This window comes from Eleutherodactylus coqui, chromosome 1 (genome assembly GCF_035609145.1).
Source record: "Eleutherodactylus coqui strain aEleCoq1 chromosome 1, aEleCoq1.hap1, whole genome shotgun sequence".
In the NCBI taxonomy this organism is placed as follows: Eukaryota; Metazoa; Chordata; class Amphibia; order Anura; family Eleutherodactylidae; genus Eleutherodactylus; species Eleutherodactylus coqui.
The window spans coordinates 489,576,382-489,602,690 of NC_089837.1; the positions used below are offsets into that span (position 1 = coordinate 489,576,382).

General features: G+C 44.9%; 1 protein-coding gene across 3 annotated transcripts in view; it reads right to left on the minus strand.

Annotated features, from left to right (window-relative positions):
• DYNC2H1 (dynein cytoplasmic 2 heavy chain 1) overlaps positions 1 to 26,309 on the minus strand; it is a 413,010-nt gene that overhangs the window by 356,415 nt on the left and 30,286 nt on the right. For all 3 annotated transcript variants that reach the window (XM_066586361.1, XM_066586352.1, XM_066586344.1), the window contains exons 14-22: positions 23,844 to 24,005; positions 23,148 to 23,246; positions 20,314 to 20,453; positions 20,004 to 20,232; positions 14,862 to 14,989; positions 10,593 to 10,708; positions 7,733 to 7,860; positions 4,201 to 4,350; positions 1,465 to 1,670 (exon numbers count right to left, since the gene is read on the minus strand). In XM_066586361.1, coding sequence (XP_066442458.1) covers positions 1,465 to 1,670; positions 4,201 to 4,350; positions 7,733 to 7,860; positions 10,593 to 10,708; positions 14,862 to 14,989; positions 20,004 to 20,232; positions 20,314 to 20,453; positions 23,148 to 23,246; positions 23,844 to 24,005 — 1,358 coding nt within the window. The remainder of the gene's footprint in view (positions 1 to 1,464; positions 1,671 to 4,200; positions 4,351 to 7,732; positions 7,861 to 10,592; positions 10,709 to 14,861; positions 14,990 to 20,003; positions 20,233 to 20,313; positions 20,454 to 23,147; positions 23,247 to 23,843; positions 24,006 to 26,309) is intronic.

Sequence of the window (26,309 nt, forward strand, 5' to 3'; positions counted from 1 at the left end):
ATAAGGCGCAACCCTTACACAGATATGCACAAACACAGGTGTTTGTCACTATAAGGTTTCTTTTTGTATTTGGTAGTACCAGTTTAAAAAAAGTGTTTCAAAGCAACAGATTCTTCAGTACTGTTGGGGACACATGCTTGTAAATGGTGGGACAGGGGTTGTGTATAGAATGTATGCACCAATACGACACCCTGAAACGAACAAGCCCTCCTACAGCTATGTCAACAGAAACATTTTAGAAATAGTTAGGGCTTTTGAAAAGTGCAGGTGACAAAATCCAAAAAGTCGTTGCATTGTTAAACAAACTAGACTGCATCCTCAAGGTGTTAGCCACTTAATACACAATCAGGTAAGTTACACTATCTGTAAGGTGTATTTTCTGCAGAATTCTAAACATGTAGGTCATTGTGAGCACGAAGGCTCGTACATGTACTGCACTCTGCAGGAAACACACCCTGCAGATGACACACATATACATCACTTTGAGTTAAGTGGTTAATGACCCCATGCAACGTCTATTGGAGATGATCCCGATCCCGGACACTTTATTCCCTGGATGTCATGGCTAATAGCGACTAAGTTGTTAAAAAAAGTGAACAGCATCTCTATATCACCCTATCAGCCCGATGCGATGAGGGCTGCAGATTGTCTATGATTTTGCTATGACAGTCAGCGGTCTACAAATGGCCTCCAAGTCTGCTATCTTAGTACAGTGCAGGACCTAATTGGATGCCTGTCAGCAGACCTTTGGCTGAAGGCAGACGGAGGTAAATGGACCTTTACTAAAAATACCTCTGATATAGACTATAGTGCAGATCACATTCAAATTAACGGGACACTTATGCAGAATCACGGCCCGATATCGTGATTTTGCTGCAGACGCAAGGCGTTTTTTGGAACAAGACCGCCTTGCATCACTTTGGGGAGGTAGCGATCCTCTGCTGCAACTGTCAGCCCAGTTAAGAATCATGGAGTTTCTCCCATTGTTTTCAATAGGGAAAACCTTGCACCTGGCAGGTGGTGCGATGCTGCCGACGGCCCCATTGAAACAATGGGAGATGCGATTCGAGGGCACGCACCAAGATAAAACATGCCAAAATTTGTTTTCTGCATCGCAATGTGATGCGGGAAAACATTGCTTGTGTATGTGACCCCATTCAAAAGAAAGGTGTTCATATTCGTGCGATATTTCGTCGCCCGTGTGAAGCCGGCCTTGGGGTGAATTTAGGCACAGAAACTAATTTTCATGTTATTTGTGGATTTTGCCATGTATTTCAAAAGTCTGCAGCATTCTCTCACATTTGCAGAAGGAAAATCCTCTATGTGTGAATAAGTACTGAAAACCCCATTCTCGTGTACTGTACTTTACTTTGTAGTGGATTTTGGGTGTTGAGCCGGCACCTCAAATCCCCAAGAAATCCACAGTTCATTTCCAGATGCCGTACGATATATTTCATTACTTACATTAGTTTTTTCTTCGTTGCTTCCAGCTCATCAAACTCCATTTTCTTTTCTTTTATTGACTGGGCACTTTTCTCCAAAACTTCCTCCCTGCCCGTCTCAATAATGTCATCACTTGGCTTAAACTGGTCCCAGCGGGCTTTGAACTTGTCCAGCTCTTGTATATAAATATTCACTCTCGTTTTCACATTTTCCTTCATTATTTCAATCTGAGAGGAAGACAGAATGAGAAAAAAAAATTATCTGCAATGTGATTGCCATCGTTCAAACCTGGATCTTGCGTAAGGCAATTTTATCCATATGGTGAGATAAGATGCCCATTTACTAATTCCGTATTTTGGGAATGTCCAAGAAGTACCCATGAAAAATAAATCTCTCAGTTTTGAAGGCCCAAGGTCCTTAAAGGTTAAAATTATTGAAGGGGATGTCCAAAATATATTTTTATGTTAAAAATAAGACCCCCATGCCAAACAATATTAAATAAGCCAATATCTCTCCCAGCGCCCTGCAAGTCCCCTTTGGATGCTCTGGGTCTTCCTTGTGATGTGCTTACAGGCTGCAGCAGCCCATGCACAGGACGTCACAGGCTGCTGCAGTCAATCACAGAGCCCAGCGCTTGATCACCAAGTTCTCTGATTGTCTGCAGCATCCTGTTAACATCATCACAGCAGAAACCCAAAGCTGCTGAGGGGCTTGTGGGGAGCCGGGAGAGGAGAGTATTAGCTCATTTATTATTTTTTTCCGCGGGTGTCCTATTTTTTACCTAAACATTAGAGATGAGCGAACGTACTCGGATAAGCACTACTCGTCCGAGTAATGTGCTTTATCCGAGTACCGCTGTACTCGTCCTGAAAGATTCGGGGCGCGCTGCGGAGCGGGGAGCTGCAGGGGAGAGCCGGGAGGAACGGAGGGGAGATCTTTCTCTCCTTCTCTCCCGCCCGCTCTGCCCCGCTCCCCGCTGCGACTCACCTGTCAGCAGCGGAGCGCCCCGAATCTTTCAGGACGAGTACAGCGGTACTCGGATAAGGCACATTACTCGGACGAGTAGTGCTTATCCGAGTACGTTCGCTCATCTCTACTAAACATATATCTCGAACATCCCCTTTAATAAGCTTAACCCTTTATGGACATGTATTTTGGGCTTTCCAGTCTGAGCAATTAATTTTTCAGTGGTACTTTTCAAACGTTATAAGATTTTTAGACTGCAGTACGTTTGCTATATAGCAACATGTTTTATGGAAAACAATTCTTATGCTGCCAAATTGCGAGACCCCTATATTTCCATCATTGTAGCCATATGCTTGTGTTTATTTCTGCAACAGGTTCCATTATTTTTGGTCTCACTTTGGGTCACATATAATTTACGGTTTGACATTTTTTTCTTTTCTGCAGGAATGGTAAACAGAAAAAGAAAGCAGCAATTCCACTATTGTCACTCTGGTTTTTTGCCTTTTTATTATAAGCCTGATAATGTTACCTTATATCGTTTCTTAGCATTCTTTAAAAATACATTATTTATGAAAGATATATATTATTTTTTTGGCGGTGGGGACTTTTCTTTATTTTCATTAAATTTTATTGAACTTCATTTTCTATCTTATCCTTCTAATGCCCTTGATTGCTTATGCTTTGGAATAACTAATATTTCCAAACATTGCTGTTTATCATGTAAAGTTCCTGTGCCATCCACTGAACATAGCATTCTGTCACAGTAAGGGTGGCTTCACACAAGCGTGTGCGTACATAGGTGAGTACATATGTGCGCACCCCTGTACACGTAAAAAACACACGTGTATGAAGGTCCGCATATCGCCTTCAATGGAGCCGCAGCTGCTGCTGGCAGTTCCATTGAAGGCAATGGTCTGCCAGAACGCTGTAATTGTTTTACAGGAAAGAGCTTTAAATATAAACTTCCCTGAAAAATCAACCATTTTACTGTAAAAAAACTTTTTTAAATTACAGGCAAGAGCTGCCTGTGACTGCCTGAGCGCCTCAGCCAATCAGAAGCAGCTCTTTCAGGAGGCGGAGATTTTAATTGCCCTGCCTGCTCAAAGAACTTCATTGCAGGGCCGGGGACAGCGCAGAGAGGACGCGGCTGAGCCCCAGCTGCTGAAGAAAGGTGAGTATTTGTTCTTTTTTTATTTTTACACTACTTTGGCTTATTTTTCAAGGAAGGGCTTACATTTAAAGCCCTTCCCTGAAAAACAATTAAGGGGTGTCGGCAGCTAGATCCTCTAGCGCAGCTGTCATCTGTGACAGCTGTGGTAGGGAATTCTTTATTCTCCGTAGGGATAAAGAAAACATCTACCGCATGTGGCAGATGTGTTCTTCATCCCCGCGGGGGACACGGCAGTGGCGGACTGGCAAGTGTGTATATATGTAATATATATAATTTAAAAAAAAAATTTAATTATTCTTTTTTAAAACACTAAAAGGGATGTTTTTCATGGAAGAGCTTATACTTAAAGCACTTCCCTGAAAAAATCACTTCGGGGGTGCCAGTTCCATTGAAGGCAATGCGCACACCTGCATACAGGCGTGTTTTTGCACGTACAAGGGTGCACATATATGTACACACCTATGTACGCACAAGCACACGCTCGTGTGAAGCCACCCTTACAGGGGATTTCCAAGAATATCATTAATTCCGACCATTCAAGTGAATGGGGCTGCACTCACAGTGAGTGGCAGTACCAGGCACATACATGCACCCCCATATATTATAGAATATCCATATACCTGTTCTTTCACCATTAGCTGATGACTCTCCATCATTAATTCAAATTTATCCCACTTTGCTCGGAGATTACCAATTGTGTCCAAGCCTCCCCCTGCAACGGAGCGCAGCAATCGATTTTTATCTTCAGCTTCCTTGAATAATGGAAGAATCTGTAAAAAGAGAAAAAAATAAATAAATAAAATCACAATACAATAAGTGGCTTGGAATATATTTAAAAGGGGATGCCCACAATATAAGTTATTCCCTATCCATAAGCTAAAGTATAACTAGCTAAACACGGTGTTCTGACCATCGGGGCTCTGGTCAGATTCTAGTACAGGGGTCTCGAAAGACCCAAATGAATGGAGCATTACTCATGCATTCACACCACCGCTCCATTCATTTCAATAGGACTGCTGGAGAAAGCAGAGTTCAAGCGCTTGGCTATCTCCGGCAGTCCCACTGAAATGGAGCTTCAATAGCAGAGCTTTAAAAGGTGTCAACAGTATACCTCTTTGTACAGTATATGATAGCCATTAAATGTTTATTGCATGTATGACGATAATGGGCTGGAGAACATCAGCTTATGTTATGCCCACACACTCCTATCCCTTCCCTTATAAGGGTCTTACCCAGATCGTTTCCCTCCAATCACTTTCTATAAGTTGATCAGGAGACGTTCTCATCTGCTACACATTGCATTGGATTAACTAGTACAATAATCCACTTCTGTCTCTAGATTTTCTCCTTCTGTTTCAGCAATCAGTTTTATCACATCCCGAATACGCTGGTTTTATTTTATACGCTTTACAATCTTATTAAGAATTTTACCTAAAACAAGGAATTAATAGCTTCTATTTTTTGGAAATATTACATTACAAGGGATTAGATTACAGAAACCTGGAGAGTGAATGAAGTATGAGTGTATCAAAACCTAATCTTCCCCAGAGAGGAAAAACACAGATGTGTAGGTTTCGTCTGGGTTCCCACATGGCGTATTCCCGGCGGAAATCTCGCAGTTTGGTCGCAGCGAAAAAACGCTAGATCTCCGCGGGGAAAGTGCTGCTTCAACACCTGTGGGATTTAGCCGCGGATTTTGGAGCGGCTTGGCTGCACGCTTTTTTCCGTTGCGTCTGGAGCTCTCATACAGAAGAGCGTGGCTGCAATGGGGGGGGGAAAAAAAAAAAAAGAATTGACATGCTGCGGCCGGTGAATCTGCGCTGCAATGCTGGCTTCTGCTGGCTTTGCCACAACGGATCTGCCGTGCGGACGAGATTTCTGAGAAATCTCATCCACATGACTGGCTAATCCCGGGATTAGCAGCTGCAGGCGGATTTGCCACAGCAAAATTCCAGACAGAATTTCCGCGGCAAATCCGCCCTGTGTGAACCCAGCCCTAGGGTGCTTTCACACATTGCAAAGACGCTGCAGAATTTCCAGAGCGGATCCGCAGGTTATAGTCACAGTAGAAAATCCACAGCGTTATTTTTTTAGTTTTACATGTGAACAAGATTTACTTTAATCCCATTTACTTTTATGATACAGCTGTGCAAGTCGCACTGACAGGGTTAGAATACTCCCAAGTTTCGGCATTGGATTGCGGCCATGTATACTTTACGCTGGATTTCCCATAGTACGCACATAGCCAGACAGTCAACAGACACACTTGACAATGACATGAAAAGAAGTAAGACAAAGAACTGGCCAGGAAGGAAGGAGGTACATAAAGTAATTGAGAAGTCTGGCACATGCAGGAGACATGGCCGAACCTCTAAGCCTGGGTTCTCACACGCCGGATTACAGGCGGAAATCTCGCGGTTTGGCCGCAGCGAAAAACTGTGAGATTTCCGCCGGGAGAAGCACTGCTTCAAAACCCGCGGCACTTAGCCGCGGGTTTTGAAGAAGCCCGGCCGCTCGCTCTTCTGCTGCGGCTGGCGCTCCCATAGAGTGAGCCTTAGAGTGAGGTTTAACAATGAAAAACGCAATACAACAAAGATATCAGACAGGTTCCACTAACGCATGTGGGAGAATAGACCAAGTAGAAAAGCAAGGGCTCCTGTCCACGGGCGACCTTGTATTGTGTTACTCGCGGTGATAATCCGGCCACGAGTAACCCAGTGCACGCTTTCCATAGCGTTGCTATGGAAAGTGCAGCCCCCTGTCCATGAGGGCAGAATCATAGCGATTCTCCATTCGTGGGATACAAATTGCGGCATGCCGTGATTCGCCTATCGGTCAGATAGGCTCACCACAGAGAACTGACAGCCCCCCCCCCTCCTTCCCCGTGGCGTATTGCTAGCGATATTCTGCATTGGCTGTGGACAGGGGGCCTAAGGGAAGAAAAAGACAGATTCAGACGAGCATCTTAAAAGGGAAATAGAGAATTATGATGCTGCGAGTTCGGGTCAGTAGACCTGCAGTCAGTTCAGGATATTCATTCACATTACGGACACGCTGCAGACTATTTCTGCCATCGATTTTCCATGTGAGTCCACTACAAAACCTGCATGCTAAGTGCAGATCTCACTAGGATTTGTCATGGAATTCATTTAATGCATTGTAACGGGTAAAATCCACTGTGGAAATCTGTAGCAGAATCCACAGCATATTCCCTCCATTCAGAGCCTATTCTTTGGCCACAAGGGGATGGAGTTATTAAAATGCCATATGCATACATTGTACTGCAGAGGTTTGGTGCAGTGTGTATTTCTAGGACGTGTTGTGCACTTGAGTGTTGTTAAGGTCAAACTTTAGGCAGAACCATGAATTTTATGTATACTTTACAAATGCTTTGTTGCAAAAATTGCATGAAGCCACCCATGAGAGAATCGACAAGCATTTTCCCAATATTTTTTCCCTTAATTTTCTAATTCAGGCTTATATGAAAAAAGTTAGTTAAAGGGGTTGTCCCGCGCCGAAACGGGTTTGTTTTTTTTTCAATAGCCCCCCCGTTCGGCGCGAGACAAACCCGATGCAGGGATAAAAAAAAAACAAAAAAAAAAAACAGGTAGTACTTACCCGAATCCCCGCGCTCCGGTGACTTCTTACTTACCTTGTGAAGATGGCCGCCGGGATCTTCACCCTCGGTGGACCGCAGGTCTTCTGTGCGGTCCATTGCCGATTCCAGCCTCCTGATTGGCTGGAATCGGCACACGTGATGGGGCGGAGCTACGAGGAGCAGCTCTCCAGCACGAGCGCCCCATTCAACACAGAGAAGACCGGACTGTGCAAGCGCGTCTAATCGGGAGATTAGACGCTGAAGATTAGACGGCACCATGGAGACGAGGACGCCAGCAACGGAACAGGTAAGTGAATAACTTCTGTATGGCTCATAATTAATGCACAATGTACATTACAAAGTGCATTAATATGGCCATACAGAAGTGTATACCCCCACTTGCTTTCGAGGGACAACCCCTTTAAAACTATAAAAATTGTCCCCAAACCTCTGGCAGCAAAGGGGTAAGCAGTCCCTCTCCCACATTTCATAAGTCTCAAGCACTTACAGATGACCGACACCCGTGATAGATAGTAATTAATAATGATCAGCACCTCGGGTTTTCTGAGTTTCAGTTCTCCATGCTTCATATTGGCTTCTCCGATCTCTTCAACGCTCTGAGGGCGGCTAGACAAGACCTCCATTCCGTCTGACACAAAGGTATCAATGTCATGCAGGTGCGCTGAGGAGCGATAGACAGGGAAATGGATTTATTCACTACCAGCAAACAAAATTGTATTAACAACTAAAGGCATAGAAAAACTGTATCCGACCAATAGAAGCGCTGTAGGTACGCCTTCTGTCAACTGTCAGTCATTACTTTTCAGCATAGATCGCTGATATGCCACTTGCATAGTCAAATGATGAGAGGGTTGCATCACTACACCAGTAGACTGGCTCTCCATTCAGGGTTAATAGAAGGGGACACATCCATTCTACTACATATAGGGGATCTCTCGGTAGTCTTTAGTCTATATCACATTTTGTGTATTTAGAGGAGTTTTCAGGGACTTAACATCGATGACCTTATCCATAGAATAGGATATCAATATTTGATTGGTGAAGGAGAATGCCAGAGACCCCAACAAGAAGCAGATCAATGGAGCTCCTGGGCCAAGCTTCAGTGTAGAAGCTCCTTTAATGTCTAACTAGGCAGAATGGCTTTCCTGATGCTGCAGCGTAGACTCATTGCTGCTGATCAGGAGGATCAGATACCCAAAACATTGAGCCAAGGATAGGGCCTGCACAAGGAGAGACAGGTCCCCATTTATGATGGAGAGTTGGCAAATTTCTCTCATCGCTCTCCATAGTATTGAATGAGAGGTGTGGAAACGTCAGTCAGGGATGGCAAGCTGCCCTCAACTCCTCACCCAGGTTAAGATTAGACCGCCTGGTACTAGCGTTAGGAGCCATCTGAAAGCTGGGTCACCTGGATGTTGGTATAGAATTTGATCAAATCATATTGGCCCATCTACCATGAACCTCGCATTATTGAATGTTAGTGTATTTATTATAGGTATGTATACTTTTGATAGTAAAATGTATCAGGAGTGCTGTTGCCGCTTTTTGGTTTCTGCTTTTATTGTATGCTGCAGCCATGGTTTAACGTTCAGCTATGGGTTTCTATTGGGAAGTGCTGACCTATTTTATCCTCAACAAGCCCGTTGTCAGTGGTAGATGTGTCGAAATCCCACACCTGCGCCATGCAGCCCCAACTCTCCATTAGTAAGCTGAGATATATACACCTTGACTTCATCGGCGCGTTGCAAGACAGCCGGAGACAGAGGGCCTCACATCGTATACGTGGGATTTCAGCACGTCTACCACCAACATTAGCAGGTAGAGAAAGGGACAATGTGGAGGTATGGGGGCAGACAGAGCCGTGACACAGTGCCTCGGGGAGTTTGCAGCTCTGCCCAGATGACTTGAAATATGCAATTAGCATACCGGGGGGAAAAAACCTACGAGTAAGATTTTCTGTTAACACTTCTTCATTTGGTTTGGACAAAGACGTGTCAGTAAAGCATCCAGCATGTTTGGCAGCTGTTTTTAGTGCCCAAAAAGTTGAACACAGGTTCCCTTTAACCTCTAAATGATGTATACATACAATATCTATCTGGGACACAAGCGCAGACCAACACTTTATATAAAGTCGAGTCACATCATTAGGACCACCAGCTAATATGCAGAGTAACCTCCATTAGCTCTATGAACAGCAGCTAGATAGGCTGGGAGTGAATCAATAAGGTGCAGGTAGGTGGTCTCAGGTATCTGGAGCCGTGCTGATCACCGTGCATCCCATAGTTGCTGGAGGGTGCGTGGCGAGGGATTCATAGAGCGAACACAAAAATCGAGGTGGAGGTGGTCCTACAGATGCTCAATTGGGTTCACGTCTGGGGAATCGGGGGGAGGGGGGGGGGTTCGGGAAAGTACTTGGAAGTCTTGGTTGTGCTCTTCCAACCACGGTCAGATATTTCTAGCAATGTAATATGCCGCATTGTCAGGTTGGAAGATCCCATTGGCTCCATGGAAGAAAAAAAAAGGTATGAGTGATCTGTAGTGAAGGATTCATAACCAGATCGGTTCAGAGTGCCTCCACATGGATGATCGGCCCGGAGAAGCCACAAAAAAATTCCCAGACCATAATGCTGCTGCTTGTGATCTTCCAGCAATGGTTGCACGTCGTTTGTTCTCTGAAGTCTTTCACCTGGCACTCCAACCTCCACCCATTCCATGAAGCAGAAAATATGACTCATCGGAGAAGGCAACCCTTTGACAATCAGTGGTGGTCCAATTCCAATACAGCTGTGTAAATTGAAGCCTTTTCTTCAGATGCACCTTTGTTCTCATAGGGGCTGTGACCATCAGTTTGCTTTACAGTCCCATATTCAGTTGGGTTCGCTGAACTGTTTTAGACACATCTTGTAGCCCCCTGGTTCATTCTCATAGTGAGCTGCTCCACTGTAGCCTATTGGTCGGCCCTCGCTCACCTTTGTAGTCGACATTCACCTCTCACATCAATGGCACGAGGTACTCTGCAGTTTTCACATAGGTTATTCCCAAAGGTGCCAATTGTCCAGTCATAATAAACCTTCACCACAGCAGCATACGAATAGTTCACAAACTACGCTGTATGAGAAATACCATCACCCTTGGCCCAAAAAGACAGTAGTCATCCATATTCACAACTCTGATAAATTGCTGCCTTTTCCCCTTAACATATTTGTCTCAGCAGACAGCCCACCGTGCACCTCATATACCCACCAAGCCTGCCAGCGACACGTCACTTTCTTCATGTTTCCTGCTGTCGGTGTCAAGTAGGAGGTGATCATGATAATGTGACCTGACTGTGTATAAAGCCAATAACTCAAGCATATGATTAATGTATGTTCCCCTCTTTATTTCCTCGCTTACCTTGGATAGATTTCTTCAGTGATATTAGCAAAGAATCAAACAACTTCTGAATGAGATCATCAATAACGGCCTTGACTGGACTGCAGTTAATGGTCAAACAATCGATCCTTATAACACTAGAAAACAATGAGAAGGTAAAGAATGCAGCGGGATTAAAGAGATTCTGGTAAGGACCATTTACACGGAGCGATGATCGCTCAAAATCGCTAAAAAGCAATCGTTTGAGCGATAATCATTGCATCTAAATGCGCGGCCATCATGTTAGCTGATCGTTAAATTCAGGCCAACCTAAAAATCATCATTCAGCCTTATGAGCAGTTCTCCACGGGGAGTGCCGATAGCATTGTTTCCCACTGGAGAACAGAAGAACTGAAAGCTGATAAGAGCCCTCCAGCTATTAACTGCTTTCAGCTAAGGCTTCATTTGCACACTCAATTGCTCTTAAGTAGTCGAGTAGCTACTTAAACGTTTATGCAAAACGATCGCTCAAAGCGGTCACTCAAAACTCTAAAAACTCTCTTGTTATTAGATTTGTTTGGGGCCCGTCTCGCTCCAAACTTAAACTCACTACACTACAACGACCTAAAAACCAAGCCGGAATGGCGTTATCTGACTTTAAAGTGTATTACATAGCGGGACAGTTACGCAATCTCAGGGATTGGTTCACTGGGGAAGAGATGCCAATCACAGATCATTACCTAGCCGATGGGGTAGAGGGTCGGAATCTAATTGGGTTTTTGGAACATCCAGAGTTTACAAAATCATCAAGACTTATACCCATGCATAAAGTGGCCCTGTCTGTGTGGCGCGCAGCAAAGCGTATCCAACAATACACAGATACAATGACTGACACTCCTTTATGGAATAACCCTACTCTGCCTGCACCAAAGATGATGCAGGATGTTGGATACTGGGTTAAACTAGGGATACATACTCTAGGAGATATATACGAGGATAATATGCTGCTGTCCTACATACAATTACGAGAGAATCTAAAAGTACCTAGACTTCAACTTTTCTGGTACTTTCAATTGAGACATGCTTTGAATGCAGAGTTTCCACCGAATTCTACCAAAATCTCCAAATACCCAATAGGTATTCTTAAATCACAGAGACCTAGGGACTAATATCAGCACTTTACACACACTTGCTGTCGGCCAAGATAAGCCATGACCCACTCTCTATTTATGATAAGTGGAAAACAAGCATACCCACATTATAGGGGTTGTCTCGAGGAAGCAGTGAAATTTTTTTTTTGCCCAGTCCCCCTAATTAAGCATACATTACTAAGCCCCCCTGTAAATGACTTTTCTAGCTGCTTTGTACTTACAGTTCCAGCGTTTCAGCAACTTATAAAAAGTTTCCCCAAGATGGCCGCCGGCTCTTTTCCCGTCGCTTGCTGTAGCCCGACGTGCGCGCTCCCGAGATGCTACCAGCTGTGTCTCCCTGACAACCAGACGCCCCGCAGCCGCCGACCGGACCCCGGGATTGAACGCGGCCGACCAGTCACCCACCGCCAGGCAGCAGGTAACCGGCGCTAGCCCCCGGCTCCCCTGTGCTAGCCCCCGGCTCCCCCCCGGGGCCACAGCGGTAGGCTCCGGGGCCACAGCGGTAGGCTCCGGGGCCACAGCGGTAGGCTCCGGGGCCACAGCGGTAGGCTCCGGGGCCACAGCGGTAGTCAGTCACGCGTCACCCCCGTCAGTCCGTCACCCATCACTTACCTGGGCGGCTGGGCGGCTTCTTGGCACGGCTGGGCGGCTCTGCACCTTCCTCTAAGAGAGGATGGTAGCAGAATGGCCGCTCCAGCGCGCTCCCGAGAAGATACAGCTCGTCTGCGCATGCGCAGAAGAGCTGTAGCGGCGAGCACACTGAAGCGGCTCGTGCTGAGAGCAGAAGACCGGACTGCGCAAGCGCATCTAAAAAAGCAAGCCGCCAGCGAATTTAGACGGAACCATGGAGACGTGGACGCTAGCAACGGAGCAGGTAAGTGAATAACTTCTGTATGGCTCATATTTAATGCACGATGTATATTACAAAGTGCATTAATATGGCCATACAGAAGTGTATAACCCCACTTGTTTCGCGAGACAACCCCTTTAACATCAGAAGACTGGCAGGAGATAACGGAATCACATCTATGGGTGTCACCAGCAATTAATAATAAACTTATACAATTGTATATCATAAACCAGGCATATCTCAAGCCAGTCCGACTGCAAAAGATGGGTAAAACTGACACCTCCACATGTCACAGATGTTACCAATTTATCTTCCTGTCCACACTTTTACCGCTCCCTCTAGCTCTAGACCCTAAAGTGGCATTATTTGGACTGTTGGACGAGGAGGCGTGGACTCATCATGACAAAATATTTATTAGAGGGGTACTATTCCTGGCCAGAAAAACTATAGCCATGAGGTGGATGGCGACGAGATCACCTTCCATTTCATATTGGATAAGATTAGTTGACACAATTATTCCCTACGAAAAAGTAGTATATCGGCATCGTGGATGTCCCGAAAAATTCACAAAAGTTTGGGGCCTATGGATAGACTCACACTCCAGGATTCAGGCAATATAAACATAGCAAGAAAGAAAGAAAGGAAAATAAACACATAGCAAACCAAGCATGTTAGGAAAAAAATAGAAGAAAAAAAATTCTTTAATTTCTTTTAAATTTTCTTTCATTTTTTTTTATTATCACTTTAGTTTCAATTGTTTATTGTATATTACAAAATATTACTGTATTGACGGAAATTTGTTAGAAGTCAAAAAAGAGGTATGAGTAATTGTATACATGCTGTAATGTATGTTATATTGCTTCGCGATTTTTTCTAATAAAACAAAGTTAAAAAAAAAAAAAAGCTGTCATGCAAACTGTTTGTGCGATCTTTGAGCGATCATCGCTCCGTGTAAATGGGCCTTTAGAAGTTTTACTGATGAAAAATTGTTGACTACATCAAATAGGAGAGTTTAGATGTATCTCTAGTGTTGCCTTTATGGTCCCTAGCAGTTAGTACTAAAAGTGCTTCCCTCACAGTTCCGGCTCAGACTGATGGCTGTAGGGGTCTCCCCGTTGGGCTTCTACAGCTGTCAGAGCTGGGCAGTAGTCCATTGGATAGAGGGGAGAGTACATCAGTGAGCAGTCCCATCTCTGCAGGTGAACGGAGGCGGCTCTGGTAAGCTAGACTTTACACCTACTACTGAAAAGTACACTTATGTACAAGAACGACTGCATTTTCTAAGGGTCCTTTAAAAGAGCAGATTGTTGATTGAACGGGTGGGCGACGTCACCGCTAGCTCGTTCGCTATCATGCAGCCTGTTTAGACAAGCAGATACATCATTGGCTTCTTCAAATGAGACTCTTCAGAATCGTTCAGTCTTTCACATTCTCTGCATTATGTTTAAACCGAACGATAAGCGAATGAACCTACAAAGATTTTTAGCGAATGATTCCCGTTTGTCATTCAGTCGTTGGCTCGCGTTTAGACCGAACAAATATCGTTCACTTTTGCTTATTTGAAAAGATAAACGCTACATCTAAAAGCACAATAATGCTATTGCCCAGTGCAAAGGTGCCAAGTGATTGACTAACAAAAAAAACCACACACGCTTGTTTTAGGTGGATACAAATAATTACTGCTTATGGTGTCACATCCCCTCGTGTATACAGGGATGTACTACCGACTATAAGATACTGGACAATAACCTGCCCATGTAAAAGTACCCAACTAAGGATCAGTACAAAACAAGCAATGTAGTATATTTACAAAGGTAATAACATTGAAGGACATATACTATCTCCATTATCTGTTGGCACAACCCCTTTAATATCAATTTTGATATGTGCCAAGTTATAAAGTTGTCCTCTATCCACTGGATAAGGAACTTTATGGTCGGTCCAACTGCTGAGATCCCCAAAGAACCAGAGAGGTCCCAAAGGTTTCCTCATGAATGAAGCAGAGGATGCGCATGCGTGCAGCCACCCCATTCATTTCAGTTGGTTTTCGGAAAACCCCTGAGTACGACGACTCTGCAATCTCTGGCTCTATAATTGAAATGAATGAAGCTGCGGCACACGGTCGGCTGCTGTTTTGTCATGAGGGCGCTTTGAGACTCCAGCTCTTCAAACCGGTGGGGGTCCCAGCGGTCAGACCCAAACTGATCATAAGGTTAACCCCTATTCAGTGGACAGGGGATAGTTTTAAACCTTGGCACAACCTCTTTATATACTGTTCTAATCATTGGCATGTAACCAGCAAGAAAATACCTTGGGAGACGCTCCGCTTCTTTACCCCTGACTTTCAGTGCTTTAAAGTTTTTCTCCCAGTCATGTACATCGTGTAAGTATTTCTCAATCAGCGCATCCACGTCTATTTGGCCAAGTACTATCCACTCCTAAGGAGAAAGTAGAAAGAGTCGATCTTAAAATATACATTTCTGCATCTTATATGTATACATGTGTGCTAGGGAAATAATAGATCATGAAATCTTCAGGACTTAAACTGGGTGGGTTCTGTTTTACCTAACGAACGTGATGAGAACGAGATTTTATGGTGAGTACAAAGATCTTGTTGGTTTTCTGGTTCCATTGCATTGTGGGGGGTAAAGGGGGACACCTTGGCCAGTGGGATGTTCCAAAGAAGCCCCTAGGGGGCAAGGAAAGGTATATAATGACACATGCAATCTGCAGAACTCTTCGACTGAGAGAAGCAGCCGCCGATGCAAAAGTGTGCACCCGATAGAATTTGGAGAAGGTGTGTAAAGAGGCCCAAGCAGAGACCTTACACACTTACAGGCGGAAGCCCCATTGCAAGCTGCCAAAGCAGCACCCACTGCCCAAGTTAAATGAGCGGTAATCCAGAAGGAAGGCTCCCAGCCCTTGGCACAGCAGACTTCCACTACTGCTGATCTGATTCAGTGAGAAATGATGACTTTGGAAGCTGCAAGGCCGCACCTTGGACCATCTGGGATCACAAGCAGAGAGTCATATCATCTGAAGGAAGACATTTGGGAGAGGTATATTCACAAGGCTCAAACCAAATCCAATTTATGGAGATTGCATTGCCTCGGATAAGTGGCTGAAGGGCAGAATGAAGGCAAGGCAATGTCTTTGTGAATGTAAATGACTGGTAACGCCTGAGGGAGAAAGGATGGCATAGGACACAGGACTACCATGTACTGATGGAAGATGGTGAATGAAGGTTTGGCCAATAAGGCTGCCAACTCAGAGACAGGGGCAGATGGACGTAATCGCCAGCAAAAAGGCTACTTTCCAGGACAAAAGACAAGTCGGAATACTGCATAACAACTTAAGGAGATGAGACTGCAGGGCATCCAGTACCAAATTAAGGTCAATTCCAAATTGGAATTAAGGAGCAGTATGGGCTCCTTCTAAAAAGGTACAGACAGCCGACTTAGAAGCCAGTGGGTGTTCAAAAAGAATAGACAGTGCCGACAACTGACTCTTCAGGGCCCAATCCCAGGTCCAGACCCCCCCCGACGAAAGGACAGAAAAAAAAGAAAAAAAAAAAGAAGGTCTTCCAGACAAGAGACGAGGGCTTCTTAGCCTTCATTATGGTTTGAATGATGGGTTCTGGAATTTCCCAGCCTCTCAGCTTCAAGCCTGGAATGTGGACCGCCGAGAGTGCTGGAAGATGACTTTCGTCCCATAACAGGAAGGAGATCCCCAGGTGGACCAGTGAAAAGTCCAGCGACCAGAGAAGGGAGTGCTGAAGTTGGCAAGGCAGGTGGAACCATCAATCGAGAAAGGCCATCGATTAATTCTGTAGAGAGAAAATGGCCTACTGCAGAGATTGGGCGTGAAACTGGCCGAATTAATTTGCCTCGAATGATGAGAACATCGGCTTCAGCACTGTCATACAGTGACAGATGGTTACAGGACTTTCGAGATTGCAAGGAGCACACCTGCACCTGTTCCATGGATGTAATGATGGATCTGAAAGACGCCATGCAGAAGTATCAAACTTTGACATATTGATTTAACCACTTCAGATCCAAAACAAGTCTTGGGCACCACAAAGAGATTGGAATAGAAACCCTTGTTCCATTCTAAGGAGGGAACAGGGACTATTACACCCTGACAGAATAGAGTGTGAATCGACTGAGCCCAAGCGAAGAAGCAATCTGGAGAGCGGATGATAAACTCTATGGCGTAGCCCGAAGAGATGACCTTCCGCACCCAGGCATCTGAGGCGTAAGCAAACCAGAACTCTCTGAATAGTCAAAGACATCCTCCCACCCCGACTTGGGTGTGGGCAGTCCTCTATGCAGAGAATTTAGTAGGGGCAGACTTCGTGGATTGCGGTTGGGGAAAAGACGTGGTTTGTAGGAAGGCGTTGGGATGTGGTCCTGCAGGGAATTTTTGTTATCTGAGGACCAGGAGCTAGAGAGGAAAAGGGAACAAAGCTGGGGCTCTTCTTCTGCGCAGATCTCACATGGATAGCTTTGTTTTATTGTAGATGAGAACTCTTACCACTAGTCGCGCCGAAAAGGTATAAGCCAACAAAGGGAAGGTGTGTTAAAGACCGCTTAGAGGCGAAATCTGAGGACCAGGATTTGAGCTTCAGAGTTCGACAAGAAGAAAACCAAGAGGCCGATGCACAAGCCAATAGTCTGGCTGTATCTAGGTAGGATTCACCGAGAAATTTTCCTGCCTGGCCTATTTGCTGTGCAAGCTGTGTGAGGTCTTTTGGAGAAGAGCTACAAAGAATGCCGCACCGCAGTTATTTAACCCATTTCGTAGTTGCCCTACTGACCCAGGTACAGGCAAAGACAGGGCGAAGTGCCGAAGCCGCTGCCTCAAATGAAGTTTTGACTAGGGATTTCAGTTTTTTGTCGCAAAAGACCCTGAAGGACGAGGCATCCAGCACAGGGTCGTATGCGACAGGGTGGTGTTATTCAATAAACGGGACACTGGCGGATCCACTACTGGGGAAGACCACCACTTTTTAACTAAGTCTTCTGGAAAGGAGTATGTGACATCCAAATGTTTCAGTCAAGTGTTTGTCAAGAAGGTTCCATTCTTTAATAAACACCTCCTCAAATTCGGAATGAGGGGGAAAGACCTTCAGAGAACGTGTTGCACACCTGAAAGAAAAGGCTTCCATGGATAAAGCGGCTGCCTGATCTTTTACCTGAAGGATCTCTTTCAGCGCCAATATTAGGCTATCAACCAGAGAGGTCGGCTTGGTTGCCCGTTCCTCATCCGGGTCATAATCCGAGAGATTTTCCAAAATTTTTCCATCAGAGTACCTTTCGTCTCTGGGAGAGAGTTCTTAACCCGTTGCCACAGGGCCTGCAGATGCTGATGCAGATGAGCTAAAAGATTGCCTTGAACAAGGAGGCCTAGCCCATTTCTAGGACCTACCATGGGAGAAGCTGTGAGTGGCAAGTTAGCCATTATCAGACACACTTGAAGGCGGTTTACGGATAGATTAGTCCAGCCTATTCACGATGGCGGTGTAGTAAGGTCAGATACCACTTTAGTAAGGTCGGATACCGCTTGAAAAAGAGAGCATGCACATTCCGGTAGGGTTGGACAGGAGCAGCGTCTGTGGTGGATCGCCGGCAGACGGTCATGTGGGAAGACAGTTGTGGCACAATGGCACAGTTGTGGCACAAGAGCATACAAAATATATGGCTCTGCCTGGGCCTCGCCTTGAGCCTTGACTGAGGGCCCGTTGGCAGTAGTCAGTACAGCTACTTGTAAATGGCCTACTGTTAGGGGCACTGCAGGAGAAGCAATAGATAAGGGGAGCTAGCCACCAGACAGAGCTTACCCAGTCCTAAACTGTCAGCTGCTAAATGTGGTGAGGAGCACATCAGGAGGCACCACTGGTTTCAATAGGCTGCAAAGAAATGTGCAGGAAGGAAGAGGATGGCTGGGAGGCAGGCCGAGTGAAAGAATAGGCGGGAGTTAATAAGAAGGTCGATACTGGACTGGAAAAGGATAGGGGTAGGGGGGTGGAGAGGCAGAAGGCACTCCCCCTTCCATAAAAAGTCTGTGATTGACCCATGGCGGTAGCGAATACCACACTACTGGAAGTGCCGTGGCTAGAACAAAGCTAGGACCTAAAGTAGTGAAGGAGGCTGGAAAAGCGGTGCAGCAGTGCGCAGTGAAATACGAACTGCTGAGAGGAGCACAGGTTCCCACAGCGTGCCTCGATTCCTGCACCGCTGCGCAATCCATAGTGCTGTGTAGATGAGCTCCCACCACGCTTTTATCCACAGCCCCCCAGCAGCAATGCTGCGAGTGTGCAGAGAAAAAGCAGCGCCGCCTGGGAGGAATACCCAGGAGAAGATGTCCTCCAGCTCCCCAAGAACTCACCACAAGAAAAAAAAAAATGCAGAAAACACACCCCCTCCCCTCCCCCAGTGGGAACACCACAACAGCTCCCTGAGGAGAAAGAACAGCAAGGAGGAGTAGATGGGTCTGGCAAAGGGAGCCCCAATTCCACTCAAAGTTATGCAGCTGAAGGAATATCCACCAGGAAGGGTTCAGGACAACAGAGAGGTCCCCTATGGGGAAAGGAGAAGAGAGCAGAGGAGGACGAGAGTGGTAGTGCCAATTGTGGTGGTGATGGGACAGGATACTTATCGGGCAAAAATCCGCTGTGAGTAAGAGAGCTCTGGGACTCCAGCAGTGCGCACCCCTGTGCTCGCCTATCTTTGGATAGGAAGGGAGTGCTCTGATAGGGGACCACTATAGCTGACAGGTCTGGACCAAACAGCCGTTGACCATGCCACCTTGTCTTCTGAGGATCAGGCCGACAACAGACTGGTTAGCTCCAGTTTGTTCGCCCTCCTCGGTGAGGTAACAGGGAATGTCCAGTGGTAGCCTGCATTCCCAAAGCCAGATGGATAACCGCTGAAGACCAGTAAATTGAAGAGGTTTGCCTCCTACGGACACAAAGCTAAAACTGATTAGCTTAGTGCCTGCAGGAGGGGTATAGCTGGTAGGAGGCGCTAACACTTTTTTGCTTAGTGTCTGCCTCCTAGTGACAGTAGCTATACCCCCAGTCTAAGAATTTAGAGAAATTAGAGAATGGAGCCTGCAGAGGGGAAAACAGGTCTAAAATGCAAAATACAAGTCACATAATGGTCAGAATTAGTGTTATTCCTCATGCACAAACACAGTAGCTTTTCTGAAAAGTCATCTGAAATATGAAAGCTGGTATGCTTTAATATTTACTTCTGGAACAATCCCTTTAAGTATCTATTCACGTTAACAACATATTGAGGAGAACACAAAGTCTTAACCGTTGCTACATCTTTGCAAAAGCGATCTGAAACATAAATGGCCAGCAGTTCACTTAACGTGCTGATCCGTGGACTGTGTTATTTTATAGCTTTAAATAACAGATAAAGCCAATTGGAATGCAGTGTGCACCTTAAATCGATCCATGACAGCAGATAACCTTCTGAACAAATCCTCTGCTTTACTGAACACGGTGATGAAACCATTTGCATTCCTCTCAGGCATCACAGAAAAGATTGGCTCTGCACCCGGCTCGCTCAGTCCCCTGAACTGATGAGGAATAGAAATAAACCTCTTCATATCCCGGTAATATTTGGCCCGAATTTCTTCATAAGGAGGCTTAAACTGTAACCTCCCCTGCCTGAAAGAGATTACCATGGATAAATAAAATATGGCGCCTATTGTTATGCTGCCCCTGCTCCGGCACACAAATGTCTCCTACTTGAATGTGAGATCAATGCTGATTTCAGGGAGATTTTCATTGAGAGCCTCCAAGCCCATCTGATACTGATGTTCGAGAGCCTTGTATAGCTGGTGATCCCAGTGCTGGCGCCAAGCCTTCATGTCACCCGATCGGATTCCCTGAAATCCAAAATAAAAAAATGCCATGAATTGGTGCTAAGTCTCATGAACCCCCATCAGGTCTGACCTACTTAGGGCATTAGCATAATTTTTTACTTCGTTTCCTCATCACTGCACTCAGAGAGCCATAACTTTTTACTTTTGCATTGCCCCAAGTGCATGAAGGGTTGGTTTTTGTGGAATCAGATGAAGATATTCAAGGACATCATTTAAAGGTACATATACAGTAATTGATTAAAAGGGGATTTCCAGAACAGGTTAACAATTCTTGATTGTCTGGGACCGTTGCTGGAGACCCCAGCTGATCGGGTGCTCTCTGTCAGCGCCGCAATGATCAGGGGGGTCGAAGTGGAAGCTGCTGCTCCAACCCTTTTGTAGTGGCCGATGCTTGTAATTGCAGCCCTCTGTGAAATCAATGTGAGCGGTGCCTGCAGTTACAAGCATTAGCCACTACACCAGGGTTGAAGGGGTAGCTTACGCGCCAATCCCTGTGTGTAGCAGCGCTGACAGTGGGTACCCAATCAACTATTGAAGAACTATCCTGAGAATAGCTCATCAAAAGTATTTTGCTTCAAAAACGCCATTGAATTTATTATTCTTTTGGGGGGGGGGGAATGAAAGGAAATTAAAAAGCGCAAATCTACCATTGTATTTTTAGGCTATTCATTATATAGCATAAATAACATGTTAGCATTAATCTATGGGTCAGTATGATTATGGCGATGCAAAAAATGTGTACACTTTTTCAAAATAAAAAAAATACATATTATATAATTTTTTTTTGTTGAGAATGCTTTGTCCAAAAGGAACAACCCAATAGGCATGTAGCCATAATGGGCTTAAGGGCCTTTGGTAGACCCCTGACTGCCATGGCAACCCACTGGTATGTAGCATGCTGCTGATGGGGTAACAGAGGGAGCCCCCTACATAGATGCCTTAGCCACTATGACCTCTTGGATGCAGCAGTCAAAACTGCCGGGATCAGAGTTACTCTGATCCTGGCTGTTATAGCTGAAGCCCTGATGCCATTCACTGCCAGGCTTAAAAACTGTGCAAGTTTCCTCAGCACATTGATATACAGTATTTCCAGGCATATAAGACGACCCCCCAACTGTCGACTAATACGCGGGGAATACAGTGTAGGAAAAAGAAAAAAAACAATACTCCCCTCCCGCGGCGTTGCTGCAGGCTGTCGCTCCCTCCTCCTGGCCGACAGAGCATTGCTTTCTGGATGCGGGGCTTAAAATCCCCACCTACAGAAAGCTAATGCTCTGATTGGCTAACTCAGGCGGGGTCAGCCAATCACAGCCATTCAACGACATCATTGAATGGCTGTGATTGGCTAACGCAGCGCCAGCTTTCATTGGCTGACGCCGCCTGAGTTAGCCAATAAGAGCATTAGCTTTCTGGAGGCGGGGATTTCAAGCCCCACATCCAGAAAGCAATGCTCTGTCGGCGAAGAGAAGGGAGCGACAGCCTGCAGCAGCGCTGCAGAACGCCACGGGAGCCGAGTATTGTTTTTTTTTTCTACAGCTTATACCTGCCGTATAAGACGACCCCTGACTTTGGAGAAGATTCTCCGGGGTTAAAAGGTCGTCTTATACGCCGGTATTTACGGTACTATTATGTCAAGGTTCAAAGTGTGGGAAGTGGTTAAAGCACAATTATGAGCTGTGGAGCAATGAGGTCCTCAAGGACAAAAATGAACATCCTCACTCTCCCAAATGATCCCACCAATATCGCTGGTAGATATGTTGAATGCAGTTTATTCTGACATCTGTAAAAGCAATGTGTTTCGGGGTAGAGAGGACTCCAATATCAAGGCAAGAGAGATATGCAGCTAGTAAAACCAGTGGACGTTTAAACAGAAATGGGTGCCAAAAGATCAAGAGAACGGCCCTCTGGGAAAACTTAAATCATGTAAATAGCCTTAGGCTCCAAAATAAATGATAAACCGAATGATAATCAATGGTTCCATTTAAAGAAACATATAATCTTCAAGTGAAATTGGGAACAAAAGCAATTGCACCATTTTTGAGTGTAAGTTTGCTTTTACAGTGTAGGTGCAGAAAAAGGGACATTATATTTATTCTGTGGGTCAGTATAATTACAGTAATAGCAAATTTACTTCATTTTTTGTGGTCGTACTACTTTGAAAAAATAAATTGTCATTTATGGAAAAAAAAGAAAAAAAGAAAAATCACTTTTTGTCATACTCCGCCCCTCATAACTTTATTTGCTTTTTTTTTTCTGGGAGAGCAGTAGTTTCTATTTACACCATTTTGGGGTATGTATGACTTTTTGATCATTTTTTATTACATTTTTTCTTGGAAACAGGATGGCCATTTTACTCTTTTTCTGACGACGTTCACTGTGTAGGATATATAATGCAGTATTTCAGTAAATCAGATTTATACATACCAACCCTGCTGTACATGTATGAATTGCATTAAGGGGGTCACACAAATATTTTTTACATAATCTTCATTTGGCACATTACCCCTCTTAGCCCTGAGCCGATTTCTAGACAGTTTTCACATGGTTGAGGAAGGTGACAAGGTGTCTAACACATAATAAAGTAAATTAGTACTGTTGCATGTACCCATCTTTTTAGTCCGATTTCCTCCATTTTACTCTAAATACTTTGTTTTCAGACCTATATAAAATGATCCATGGTCAGAAATAAGGAACTACCTGATATTCGAGACTGGAGAGCACACTGCGCATTTCCAAAAGTCCATCTTTCCATCGCTGTTGTTGGCGAAGCAAATCAATGCTCATGAGAGCAACAACCTGTCAACAGGATACATTTAATAATGTGTGTTTATTAAATATCTATAGGAGTCACATTTGTACTAAAAAGTGCAAGAAAGCTGCAGAAACAGAAGCTTAACCCCTTTGGTGCCATCCATAACTTATTTTGAGGCAGGGCTATACAGTTATTGCCAAGTTTATACATCTACGATGTTGTGATAGTGTGGGCACAGGGGCGGCACCTGCAGCATCTGCAGAGGATGCCAGCAGTTTATTATAGAATTGGCGATAACTCCTATTCCGGCTAATTAACCCCTGAGATACCATGGTGAATAGTGACCTGCATATTGGTATTTAGACAGAGGGAGTGGTCGTCTAGGAAAAGCAATCGCGGGGTGCAAACGGGATTCCAGACTGCAGATGAAGGCCTCCCGCATCTGCATCTAAGTGCTTGTATTAGCACTGAAGCAAACAAGCGGTCACACGGCCAAGTGCCCCTAGTGGGACTTTGAATAACAGTAAATCAAAATGCGGGAAAATGCTTTATTCCGGTAGTCCTGTAGTAGCTTCTCATATAGTCTCAGTGTTGTGGAGCGTTACACATGGATTCCACTGAATGATCACACGATGATTTACCTTTTCACAGAAGTCTGTGTGTTTCTTCCTGAGCTTCCGGTTTTCAGTTGATAGCTGTTCTGCTGCGCTTTGTAGTTTTCCAATATAACTCTGAAGTTCTTTAGGATTGTCCCACGTAATACGTGTTTTTTGGCCAGATTCCTCAGAGCTCGTCCTGGAACTCTAGCAGAGGATAAGAGCATCAGAGTATAATCTTCTAAAGTTATTTTCTGCCGCCATCTACAGACAGCCGTAACGTTTTTATTCTTCCGTCAACATAGTTGTGCGAGGGCTATTATCTGCGGGACGTCCTGTAGTTTCTAATGGCACTATTTTGGAGTGCATACAACCTTCTGATCGCTTTTTACTACGTTTTTAAATTACAAAAAAGTAATTTTTTTCTAATGATGGTCACTGTGCGCGGTAAATAATGCGTTACTTTGATAGATCGAACTTTTACGGACGCAGCGATACCATTATTTATTTTATTATTTAGATTCTTTTATTATAAAAATGGCAAAAGGGTTTTCTTTTTTTTTTTTTTTGCGTTTTGCAATTTTTTTTTTTAATTAAAATTCTTTATTTATGGTAATAACTTGGGTACAAAAAGGAAAAAGGGGAGAGGATGCAGAAAGTACAGCATACAGTAGTTTGTCTTCATATAGTATTAGCCATAGCAGTTTGGAGAGATAAAACCAGATACAAGGTGAAGGAAAAGGATAGGGATATGGAGATGGGGGTCAAGCACAGGAGGGGGGGGGGGTAAGGGAGTAACAGGATCAATCTTCTGTAGACTTTGCTTTATGATCCGAATCGAGAGGGGTTAGCATGTGAAGCACTGAATTACAGTGGAGAAGTTGGTAGGCTACTACAATCCTAAGTGAAGGATTATTTGTTCCTGTAGGAGTTCCATTTATTCCAAATTTTAAAGTATTTTTCTGCCTCTCCGTCTTGCAGATGTCTGGTTCTTTCAAAGCTATTTATTAGGCTGACCTCGTTCAACCATTCATAAATGTTGGGGGGGGGGGGGTCTACATCCTTCCAATGTCTCGGTATTAATAATTTTGCTGCATCTAGAAGAAATGGGAGTAGTGGGTTTCTCCCTTCAGGCGGCCTCATGGGGAACATGTTTAGTAAAAGCATCTTTGGTGTGAGCTTTTAAACTATTACCTTTTTTTTTTAATTAATAAAACGGGAATTTTTCTTACCGATAATTCCCTTTCTTAAAGGCATCATGACAGCATACACCTGGAGGTTGCTCACCTGCTGACCTGATGGGACAGGAAGAGGCAGAACATAAAAAGCACCTCCCCTCCACCAAACACCAGTGCGTTCCAAATAACCACAGTGACAGTATACTTAACCAGAAGGTGTGTTTTATTGGCACCACACACCTGAGACAAAGAAATCATAAGCATACACATTACCTCATGTGTTAAACAAACAAGGGTAACCGTGTAGGTAGGGGGGGGGGGAAAGCCCGTATGCTGTCATGATGCCTTTAAGAAAGGGAATTATCGGTAAGAAAAATTCCCGTTTTCCCTACGACATCATGACAGCATACACCTGGAGGAATACCAAATAAGTGGCATGGGCTTTTTTAGGGAGGGATTACTGCTTGAAGCACCTTCCTACCGAAGGTTGCATCCTCACTAGATTTTAATGTCCAGCCTATAAGGTTTAATAAACGTATGACTAGAAGTCCACGTGGCTGCGTTACAAATCTGTTCGATTGAGGCGTGCGCTCTTTCTGCCCAGGAAAATGCCACCGCCCAAGTAGAGTGGGCTTTCAAACCTTCTGGGGGAGGAATGCCCTTGGCCTTGTAAGCCTCCTGGATGGCTCTTCTGAGCCACCTGGCTTATTGAATCTCTAGAAGTGGCCTTCCCTCTGGCCTGCCCCTGAGACTGAACGAAAGTTAGTCAGTCTTTCTGCAACTTTCCGTTGCCTCAAGGTACACTAATGCAGCTCTTTTAACGTCAAGATTATGGAGCCTCTGCTCCTTTTCGTTTTTTAAACTTTAGACAAAGGCTGGAATGACTATTGGCTGGCCTCCGTGGAAGTCTGACAAGACTTTGGGTTGGAGGGAAGGGTCTAAGGAGAATACGATCTCATCAGGGTGCATAGTCATATATGGGGCCCTTTGCGAAAGGGCCTGAATTTCACCCACGCACATAGCCGACATAACTGCCACAAGGTGGGCTACCTTGTACGTCAGCAAGGCGATGGATAGGTTTCTAATAGGTTCAAAGGGGGGAAAATCGCAGAAGGCCTGAAGGACTATAGTCAGATCCCGGGGGGGGGGGGGGGGGGGGGGCGCACCATCAGCTTTATGAATGGATGCAATCTACTCGCTCTTCTAGGAAATTTCCTGATCCCCTTGTGCTCAGCAAGCACGAGATCAAAGAATGCCCTCAAAGCCACTACTTGGGCTTTGAGGGAATCTGGACTCAACCCTTTATACGGGCCTGCCTGGACGAAATTTAAAA